General features: G+C 46.8%; 1 protein-coding gene across 1 annotated transcript; it reads left to right on the forward strand.

Moving 5' to 3' along the window:
• The first annotated feature begins 4,321 nt into the window (after positions 1 to 4,321).
• Positions 4,322 to 11,088, forward strand: LOC128719926 (uncharacterized). The gene is made up of 9 exons (XM_053813569.1): positions 4,322 to 4,580; positions 4,650 to 5,330; positions 5,394 to 7,162; positions 7,228 to 8,220; positions 8,284 to 8,453; positions 8,522 to 8,603; positions 8,665 to 8,910; positions 8,972 to 9,511; positions 9,580 to 11,088. The coding sequence occupies exons 1-9, from the start codon at positions 4,322 to 4,324 to the stop codon at positions 11,086 to 11,088; spliced, it is 6,249 nt and encodes a 2,082-aa protein (XP_053669544.1).
• Positions 11,089 to 11,462: the final 374 nt, after the last annotated feature.

An 11,462-nucleotide genomic window follows, 5' to 3' on the forward strand; every position in this document is an offset into this window, starting at 1 on the left:
ATGGGGTTGATGCGTCTGCCTGCTATTCTGCAACAAACGATTGGCAGAGGGCGACGACCAGAGGACGTTCGATCATAAGCGGTTAAGAGGACTCTAGCAATAGATCAACAAGGCACCATCTGATAAGGAAGTAACTGAGTGATTCACAAGTGATACTGTAACTAGTACCTAGTAGACTCTAGCGTGGCCTAATGTAACTTGAAAAGTCGTATATAAAGTATCAAGAGAAAAGCTGCATGCAACAATTAAAATTGGTAACAACATGAACTCGTAGTAGCACGAATTCCAGAGTAAATAATTCCTCTTTTTTGTATCTCTTCAAGTGTGACTTGATAGTAAAATTAAGAATATGTTACTCCAGATATTGAGTACAACGAATGGCTAATATAAATTCATTCATAAGGTGCACTTCATTAGTCCTCGTTCTCCACTCCAAGTACTTTCCATTCCAATTATGTAAAACTTAACATTGTCGATTACATCGCACCGTTGGATAGTATCGCTATTAGCACGTTTGCTATCAGATCTCTAATTGACGCACACCGTCCCAGCTGTGTGAATGCAATGCATAGTTCCACTACGCCCTAATTGAATAGCTTTAGCGAATTTTTAACCTAACCAATCTAGAAACGTTCGAACATCTTAACGATGTAGCAGAAAAAAAACACCAAAGTTGCATCAATCCGTCCCGAGCAGCATTCGCGCGATGGCATCCGCACGATTAGGTTCGGTTCGTTTATGGCTACGCGCAGCCATATTCGGGGCAGACCCCTCGAGCGCAACAGCTCTACTTTCGATCACAGCATTATGATGATGTACCTTGAAATTAAATAATTACTTACAATCCGTCCCAGGCCCGGGACGCGATTGCCCGGGCCATGAGAAACGCCAAACAAGCCAAAAGCGATGGCACATGAATGCGTCCGCAGGAGAACAGCAAGCAACTGCAACATTGCACGAAAAAAAAAAACAGTGCAAGACGTGCTGAATCAATATCGATATTTCAAGCTACATTATCGATGCTTCATTTTCGCCTTGGGCAGATGATGGAGCGCAGGGTACAATGCTGGCCAGGATATTTTCATTTTGCTCTCGCAGTGTGTGTGTGTGTGTGAGTTGTGTTCTTTTTTTCATTTTATTACTGTACACCTCCCACCGGAGGGCATCCTTGCAAGCACGCAAGCAACCGAAAACGATAACGGGGGAACGGCCGTCATCCAAACACGACTCGACGCAGCATCGGTTCAGCCCGGTACAGACACCGCGTATGGCATCGCGTCCAACTAGATCTCCGCACGAGGGTCCCGCGGAATGGGGGCCTCCCGGTTCGTGGTGTGGCAGAACGACAGAAAATGCGTTTTCCATTTTGTCTGGCTGCCCATTTTCATCTTCCACGCCGGTGTGTACGGGAGGGGGAGGTCAGTGTCAGCGCCGTAACGAAGGCCGCCGTCCCGACCGGACCAGAACGGAATGGAAAAACGACCTCGAGCCAACCAGCGCGCAATGCATCAGCGTAATGATGTTGCATTATTATGCTTTGGCCGGTTTGGTGTTCCACCCGTCTGCCTGCCATCTTTTTGGCATTCCGGGCATGGGCGGTTGGGCTTCGGTTCGGTTCCGAAGGCGGAAGGAGTTCGTTTTTTTGCACACTCCGCACGTTAGCAGCAGCTTTGATTGTTCCACGGAAAAGGAAAAGAAGAGAAGGTGAGAAAGGGGAAAACCATTTATGTGTGTGCCTGTGCCTGGTCTGCGCCAATCGGCACTTGCCATTTAATGCAACAAACACGACAGCATGCACACGCGCGATCGGTTTTTATTATGCTCGGAGTCTTTGAGTGCAACCATTACCGGTGTCGTTTGCCGTTTTGTATCGTTCGCATGATCACTTTATGCGCTGTACTGCCCCTGAGGTTGTCAGTTCTACATCGCATCGTTCTAAACCGGTATTTGATCAATCATAACAATCGTGATGCATTTCTCTAGGGTAAGAAGTGCAATATTAACCCCTTGTAAACTATTTATCATGTCAAGAAAATTTAGCGGATGTAGCGTCCCAGCCCGGACAAAACCAAAAATTAAGCATCTCTTCAGCAAAAGCATAAAATAGTGGTCATACCAGCTGCAAATTGTACCCTCCCGCAAGCATATCCATCGCATTGTTAAAATGTGTGATAAATTTGGCCGTGCGATATTTCTGCGCCGATCGCCGAGGATGGAAAGTTCACACGGATTTGACCGATCGTTGCATTAATTGCTTGACCTTTTGGGAGGCCCTACCGTGCCACTACCACGCTCAACCGGATAGCCCTTCGGCTAACCGATTGGCTCATAAATTATGAATCGCGATATGCGGCACCACATTTTGCGGGTGGCGCGGGTGGGTGTTTCGTTTGGCCACTTCGATCGTTTCGCGCCACCACGGCACGGACGCGCGATCTGGTACGATCTTGGCAGGGTGTTACGATTGTAAACGAGGTGTTCATTTCCCGTCCAATGCCAGGCCCTGTTTGAAGTTTTTGCGTTATGTTTATCCCTTCTGCTGGATCGTTCACACAGGTCCTCTATAGCAAATCCTGCAATGCTCAGTGTTGGGATCGTTGGCAGGATTCTTCTTGGATATTCATTCGCATTTTATTAACCTTTTCTTTGGGTCTTTGAAACTTCAGAAACCTAATCCTGGATTTTCGTTGACTACAAACGTAGTTGATGTCGATTATTGTGCTATTTTTAGCAACATCTTACAAAATATTATTAAAAAATAAATAGATGGATCTTCTTAATACTACGAAAAATGGTTCGTTGGCGGTCCATTAGCTCTGCGTATCCTAATTGTGCCAAATGAGGCAGCGTACGGAAACTGGAAACCGAAGAAAAACTCCCATCTCTTAATAATTAGGCCACACACATTGTCAGTCTTTATTCCAGCGGCGTCGTGTGACGGTGATGTTCTTTCCGTTTTCCTGCATCACTTCACCATATGCTACCGATCCCAGGCAGGATCGCCAGTAAATACAGACGGTTGAGATGTTGACAAACTCAAATGATGCCGAAAATTTTAATTACGCTTAATCGCTGTCACTTGGCTGGTTGGCTGACAAATTTATTCGGCTGTGAAGTATAGCCGGCGGTGGGCGATTTGTTATGGTTGTTGGCGTATCTGTAGGTTTGTTAAATTATGAGGGAACAACATTAATTTAGAATATTTGTTACATTTTTTATCAATTAGTGGTAAATATTGACAGTCTAGTAGTATGAAAGGCAACGCATAAGTTGATATAATGATTTAATAGAAATATCAGGACACTGACACTGAATCGATACACTCACACGCCAAGTACCCATCTGTGAGTCCAGAGTTTAGCGTTATATTCCAGTTGCACCTGTTTTGCACCTTTTTTGAGACAGACTCCATTTGGTAACCTTGTACTTCAACAGCTTCAATTAGTAATAGATGTAGTTTATTCATTTACATCGACGTTTCTACACAGTTTGAATACGTCATTTCTACTTGATCGTACCTCGTCCATGTGGACTGGTTTCTCCAAACTACAAACATTCAGCTTAGCTTGTTATTGTAAAAAGCTTGTATAGATATACCATACGATACGAGTATGTTAGAATGAAATCATCTCAACAGAAACCATTTTCATTTGGTATTTTTACATGCGCGGGTTTTGAAAGCCTTGTTTGATTTAAAACTGCCAATTAAGATCGGAATTTATTGGCAACCGAAAGCTGGGGATTGTTTTCCCCTAAGATTTAGTTATATTTCTTTAAAACCGACCATGCTCAAAAGTTAAATAAGAAATGCATTTATAAACATTTCAAATGTGTTATAAAATGAAATAAAATCGCATCTAGTGTTGTATGTCGGTAAATGCCGTTTTTTCTGCAAGCAAACAATCCGTTTGTGTGTGCGTTGAATTTCAAACAATGTTGTACGCTCTGCATACTTTGGGGCGTTTTCAGTACAGGGCTGCTTCAAATCAAATCCGTTTGTAGAATTTTGCGTGTAAATTATAGCCGCATTTATAACACGATTCAAATTGATGAATAAGTTTTTCATGGAAAAATAGTACATTTGAACTAGGAATACATCCGAATTTTAAAAGTATATGTTCAAAACATATAATTGTGCCTTAACCTATTTATAATATTTCTTACCGTCCACCCCTGCGTTTGGGAACAACCCTGTTGTCAGTTCTCCTGACAACTGCAATGTCAAAATCGTAACGTCAAAATATTCAGGCGCTGTCAAATTGTTGTGCTTAAAAAAAAACAAAAGACTTTTTCTTGTTCCTTCGGCACGGAAAATTATTTAATGGCTTCGCTAAAAGATTGGGACGTGCTTCGCCTATCGACACTAATCACAAACGTGAATGCGAAACTATCGGCAAGTATCAGAATCGACCAGGAGTATCAGCTATTGTGTCTCGTGCGACAGAATGATCAGATATTGTTCCGGTACATTGATCGCCACGGCGAAGTGCATCTGATGCTGCTGTGTTGGTTCGCAGAGAATCAGAAGAAAATCCAGGACGTGTGCTTCGATAATGCTGGTACACGTTTGTTGGTGTTTTGTAAGTAATTGCTTTCACCATCACCAAAGCGCCATCGATTTGACCACCTTTCCTGTTCGGCTCTTGCAGGCTATGACAACACGCTGCACATTGTTCCAGCGCTGGCAATTTGTGATAAATCCTTCGAAGATGGTAAACGAGCCCCCGAGATTACCTCTTTCATTGTTCCCTTCATAGGGCCGCATGAGTGCCCAAATCCCCAAACCTGTCCCAACAATTCGCACAACAATCATCCACAACCAGTCTCGTCGCACCGTTCGTCAGTTGCTTCCGAGGCCAGCCTTAAGGGTACGGGAGCGAGCGGAGGCAGCCCTGCGTCGGAACCGAACGTTATCTTTGATGCACCGACGATTAAAAAGTCTAGCTCCACCTACACGACGCACAAGATCGATGAAATCTTCTCACTCAACAGTATCTACCGAAAATTATTTCTTGAGCAACTGGAAAGGGCCCGCCAGGAAGAGAATGCAAATCGTAGCATATCGGCCACCGGAACCGACACACCAATCGCAATGCAAACGATCGAAGATTTCTTCGCCGAAGGGTGTCAGCTGAAGGAAGGTATGGGCTTGACCGGGGACACAGCATCCAAGTCGTCCACGCCGCAAGAAACGTTCTCCATTAGTTCCAGTTTGGAATCGACGGCATCATTATCCTGTCCGTATCCCACGTGCTGCAGCTGGTGGAAGACGCTGGCCAATGAACCGCGAGCTATTTTAGGTTATTCGGATGGTTCGATATGTGTTGTGGGTAAGAGATTGTGTGATCGACCGCTTTCAGTGCGATGTTCTTAACATGTATCTTTTCCTACAGGTCTTATGCCAAATTGTTCCTTCCTCGGGGACACCAACTGTGAGCGAGGATCGATCGAAAAGCTTATTATCTGCCAGGATAACAGCATGGAAACGATCAGTCTGATGATAAATACCTCTACCAAAGAGCAATGGAAGCTGCTTCTGGAGCAAAAATCCATTAAGTATACTTTTCCCGGTGTCATCACTCCGACGTCGGTGCAAGATCTGAAATCAGAGCTGCTGAAATCACTGTCAACCGACGGTACCGAAAGCGATGATCGTTCCGTACCGATAGAAGACTGGCAAATTGTGCTATCATTACCAAAAGACGGTGAATCCGCTAGTGGAAGTCAGCAACGTCAACCCGGTTCAAGTTTGCCGCAAAACAACGATGGCGATAGCAATGATTCGAGCCCTAACAGCTCGGAACCACCTTCGGGTGACGATTTCGAAAAGGTAGAAAACGAATCCGTCGCGGACGGAAGCGACAAGGCAGGTCAACAGCAGGGCGCCCTACCCAAACTGTTCCCGGCGGCTAAAGCCCGGCTGCTGTCGTTGCGCGATCTGGGCGCGAAGAAAATTGGCACGCTGAAGCTTAAACTGTCGGAAAGTCGAATCCGTGCGAAGGAACGCGAAAAGTACAAGGAACAGGCGGCTAATCTGGCTGTGATGGAACTGCCCGGAATGTATCCGGAAATACTCACAACCCCTGCCGGCCCGTACTTCGTGGTGCAGCATTTGGATGGGAAATACTTGCTCAGTGCGCTCCATTCCTACTCGGACACACTGTCCGTGCACAGTATGGACATAAGCTTGATACCGCTTCACATCTACAAGCTGCCAAAGCAGTGCCATACAACGTTGCTGACCAAGAATGTGCTGTACGTACTGCACAGCTTGCCGACGGAAGAATTAATCGACACACCGCCGGAGGAACCTTCGGAAACGAAATTGGATGGAAATAATTCGCCGGATGAGACTAGCAGCAGCATTACTGATACGGGCGCACCGAATACAGTCAGCGTTGTCAGTTGCAAGATAGCTGCAATGAAGATGGGCGACGATTGCGATTTCAACGAGCACTCGCTGTTGGGTGTGTTCCATTTTCGGGATGAGCGTGTTCTTGACATTCATCGTATGTCCGCTTGTGGTCAGAAAGTGGATAGTGCCATGCATCCAACGGCGACATCCGGTTCCGAAGCTGATCAGCAACAGCCAACTGGTTCGAACGCCGTGGACACGAACGAAGGCCGATCGATCTTTCAAAAGTCGGCCGTTTCGAACTATCTCCGAATTCAACGTGGATTACGTATGGAGCGCAAGCTGGATATGTCGGAGCAGCAGGTGATGGCAGAAGAATTTCCGACCATTGAGTTCGATCAAGCGCTGATCGTTACCGATCGGAACCTGTACTCGGTTGAGCTGGCGGAATGTGGGAAAAATTTGTTCCTTAATCTCGCGCACAAGAGTATTTGGGCTGCTTGTGAAGATTTCTGTGCTACGTTCGGTCTTCCGTTGGCAAGCTGTATCGAGTACGCCGGGGATGTTCTGTTGCGAAGGAAACGCATCTCCGAAGCGCTGATGACGTACAACGTGGCCCGACTGTCGCCGATGAAGACGGCCTTGAAGCTGGCACTGGCAAATGAAAGCAAAGCGCTGATGAAACTGTCCGCTATGGCGTTGCGCAACTCGCACATTATCAATAGTCAGTTCCTGATGCACGACGTCATGCGACAGCTGGTCGATGAGGCACACCTCGGGAACGTAGTATATGATTCTTTGATGAATGTAAGTGAGTAGTTTTTGCTTGGAAATATTTACTAACTTTCTCTTGATGGTTGTTTGCTTTTTAGCTCAATTCTCGAACAACTCTGAAACCCATCAACACCGGAGCACAGTGCAGTGACTTTTCGTACGATAACGACGACGTGATGTTGGATGTGCAGATTTCACCTTCCGACCAATTCCATCTGTCGAATCTGATGTTCCTGACGCTTTGTGAGCGCTGTACGGTGGATAAGAATTACATCCCGCTGTGGAACTATATCGTCACGAACAGCAAATATCATACGAGCTTAGCGTGCATAATGCTAGCCCACGGGAAACTCTACTCGACAGCGGTGCTGCTTGCGATGACGCGCGGAACCTGTCTGGACGTTTTCAGCTGTCTCGTAGGCACTTGGGAGCAAACGATTGCCGAAACGCCGGCAGCAACACCGGCCGAAACGAACGCGTTTGTGTACAACCTGTCGAACGAGCTGTTCATGGAGTGTTTGATCTATCTGCAAGACTATACGATCAACTACTTCCAGCTCATACGCAAATATCTCGACGTGTTCGACATCAACGTACTGGAACGTTTGATCCACCAGCTGAACCCGTTCCATCCCGTGTATCGTACACTGATGCATCGACTATCGAACCACGAAAGTACTGCGAAGGAACCGTCCGGGCGACATTTGCTGTTCTTCTGCAAGGCGCTGATCGAAACGTTTCTTGCCGTAGCGATACGGGCCCAACAGTTGAAAATGCACCACGATGGATCGTTCCTGAATGCGCTCAAGCACGTACGGGTGCATCATGAGGAGCGTGCGATCGAGATGCGTTTGGCACGGTTTTCACCGATCGCTACCGGGTTCTTTCATTCGGCGGCAGTCGTTAACCATGCGGCTTATATTTGGGGCTCGAACGGCGTTAACTGTGCGCTTAGTCGTACCGCTCTGCAAGGGGATGCGATTGGACCGAATGGACAACCACCGGCCCTTAGCTTCTTGCGTCAGATCGAGCTTGATGTGCTTGCTGTACAGTGTGGTCGGCTTCATACTCTGTTTCTCACCAGCAATGGGGTAAGTGAAAGGAACAATTTGTAGGTTGGAATGTTTTGGTAAAATTTCCCCGTCTACTTCTAGCTGTATGCAATGGGAGCCAACAATCTGGGTCAGCTCGGGATCGGCAAACATGTGATTAACGCACTGCAGCCAATGCTCGTGAATACACTGGATGGAAAAGGGATTACCCATTTCGCTGCCGGGCAGTATCATAATGCGGTTGTGGCTAATGGATTATTGTATACTTGGGGGTAAGCAGTAATATGTCCGTTTTTAATGGCTTCATACAAGTTCCAAACATTATCATGATCGTTCACAGATGGGGCGTATTTGGGCAGCTTGGACATGGCACGGTGAACGATTGCAACAAACCAAAGATTGTGGATTTTTTCCGAAATAAGGTATTTCTGTTCGATTCGTTGGAAGATGTTTTTTGTCATACGTATTACTTTTGTCTTCTAGAAAATTCTACAAATTGCGCTAGGTCATGCCCACACTATGGTGTTGTGCCGTGGCCAGCAAGAAACTCACAGCAGCCTGTACGTGTTCGGTTCCAACCATTATGGACAGTTGGGTTTGGGACAGGAAGATCCATTTGGCATAACCGTTGACACGCGCAATGGCAAATCATTCTTGATCTCCCTTACTCCACGCAAAGTTCTGCTAGACGAAGAGATATCAGTTATCAACACCAAACTTTTTGTGAATGTAAGCATTGCGTCGCTCTTTTTCTAAAAAAAATCGCATATATATAACTGCATTTTTTTAGCTCGTCTTGACAACCACAAACAGGCTGTACACCTGGGGATCTTCACCGCAAGCGTTACGTTTGGCCACGCAGGCAAGAAAGCGGGCAAAATCCTCCAACACTAGCAAGAGCGGTAGCTACTCAAAGTTCAGCTCCATTTTAAGGTCGGCATCAAAGTTCCACTCAACGGAAGCAGCTTCAAACGAGCCGGAATCTTCCTCGGTGGAACACAAAGCACAACAACCGACAGAGGACGATTCGGGCAAGGAAAACGATTCCACTGTAACTGGTGGAGAATCAAGTGAAAAAGAGGAAGCAGTCGTTGCAGAACAGCAAATCGACGTCCAGCAGTCCGACGATGACACTGTTGCAGGACAATCAGACAGCAGTATTATTATACCGGAGATAAAGATAACGGACGATAGTCCGGCGACCAATGAAAAGCTCGCATCGGCAAATGAGTCGGATGATAAAGCGGCTGTCAACTCTGGTGAGGAAGCAATGGAGCATCTTTTCCCGTCATTTGTCGATACTTCGCTGGTGGAGGGAAGAATTGTTAAGGTAGGATCAACTGATTTCGGAAAAGGGCCTGACTTAAAGGGCTTTAATGATCGTGTCACCGTTTTCAGATTTCGAGCGGATTGTATCATTTTGCGATCGTAACAGAGGACGGGTCCATTTACACCTGGGGCAAAAACATAGAACGTCAGCTGGGTCGTGAAGGTGGTCGCAATGAGGTGCTTATACCGACCCGCCTGGAGATGGTGGACAATGTGGAGCACGTAGAGTGTGGTGCCGATTTTACTCTCATCATGACGAAGGAACATCTAGTGAAGGCTTGGGGCAATAACAATATGGGCCAGTGCGCCAAAGAGATTAATCTCGATCGTACCGGAATTCCGGGCAAGTTGGTGCGGTTGCCGATCTCGAACCGTGTCGTTCGGATCCCGGACAGCTCCCAGTTTATCGAGGCACCGTACGAGGTGAAGCTGCCGGCAAACGATGGGCTCGGATATGACGAATCGCTACGGTTCCTGAAATCGATGCCGAAGTTTAGGCGTTCGTTCGTGATAAAGAGTGTCCTGGAGAAGCAGATCAGCAATAATATTTCGACAATAAGCTCAAGTCTGAACGATGTTAGTAATGCCGAGGTGGACGATGTGGTTGGTGAGCTACCGGACGCGTTGGGCGAAGGAAAGGCGTTCTCATTGCAGCTGCAGCAGCATCACGCTAACAGTGCCATGTCTTCGTTGCAATCGGTTTCGTACGCTACATCACCGACTTCGCTGGCTTTGGATGAGGAGGAGGATGAAGAGGATGTGGATGAGGATGAAGAAGAGGATGGTGAGGTGGACATGGTTGAGGAATCGGAGGGAAGAGGAACTAACGGTGGAGCGGATCGCTCGATGGACACGTCGCGTCTGTTTAACGAGCGCCATTTGCTGGGCAATGATTTCATTCACTATTGCCTGTACATCTTTCACGGTTTGTACAGCCAGGACGATGTGCTGGAGTTGACCAAACGTGGGTCCGAGTATCATATCCGCATGCTGATGCTGAACTACGATTACGTGGAAGCGTTCCGGCTAATACTGGAGATGCGCTCGTCGTCACTGTCGTCATCCGCGTCGACAGCGGCGATAGCCTGCCAAATGCAAAACATGGTCAAAATCTTCGAGTACTTCACGAAAGACTCCAACATTATACCGATGGAGATGGGCAACATCAAGTACTTCATCTACGAACTGTTTATGTTCTTCATTCGGCACAATTTAAACGTGGATGTGCTGGAGGAATTCTTTCTGCGCAATCTCGATTGCTACCTGGTGCAGCTGGCATCCGTGCTGTACTTTAACAATTTGAACAATCTGCTAACGTCGTCACGATTAGCCGCGACCGGTGGTGCCGGAATCGATACGGAGGTGCTGGCACTGGAGCGTAAGCTGCTGGACAAGTTCAACAACAACAATGGCAATCCATTGCTGACCGGGGAACTTTTTGGGCATGGGGCAAGAACATCCGGCGGCCAGGTGATGCGTAAGCTCGAAAACACGGACACTATATGTAAGGTCTTGAGCACCACCTTCAATGTTACCGTTTGCCAGAAACTGCTGGAACACTTTGACCGCTTCAAATGACTATACGCGTTCGGTGTCGGTGAGATGGAACAGGACGTTCAAGAACGAGCACGCTAGTGGGCAATTGCTTCCGGTTCGGCTCTATACGGTGGTTCTAGTTCCTTCTCGCTTCCTTTCTGTGCGCTGTACGTACTGAACGAATAGTGCAATATTTTTTAAATCAAATTTTAGGCACGCACGGTGCAGCAAAACGATTTCGTTTAAAGGGCGAGTAGAACCAGATAAAATAAAAACAAATCACACATTGATATTAGTTTGTGATAGGACAGACACTCGTTAGGCTCAGTTAGGTTTTTTTTGTTGTAAGTTTTACACTATTCTCAGTACCCGGTCGCCGATCAGCAAAAGACAACTCGCGGATGAGGAATATACGG

Source organism: Anopheles marshallii, chromosome 2 (assembly GCF_943734725.1).
Source record: "Anopheles marshallii chromosome 2, idAnoMarsDA_429_01, whole genome shotgun sequence".
In the NCBI taxonomy this organism is placed as follows: domain Eukaryota; kingdom Metazoa; phylum Arthropoda; class Insecta; order Diptera; family Culicidae; genus Anopheles; species Anopheles marshallii.

What these genes read in the sequence shown, in the direction of transcription:
- LOC128719926 (XM_053813569.1), top strand. Translation starts at nt 4,322, where the DNA reads ATGGCTTCGCTAAAAGATTGGGACGTGCTTCGCCTATCGACACTAATC. An exon ending in TACACGTTTGTTGGTGTTTT is followed by an intron (nt 4,581 to 4,649) that starts GTAAGTAATTGC and finishes CGGCTCTTGCAG; the next exon opens with GCTATGACAACACGCTGCAC. An exon ending in GGATTATTGTATACTTGGGG is followed by an intron (nt 8,454 to 8,521) that starts GTAAGCAGTAAT and finishes GATCGTTCACAG; the next exon opens with ATGGGGCGTATTTGGGCAGC.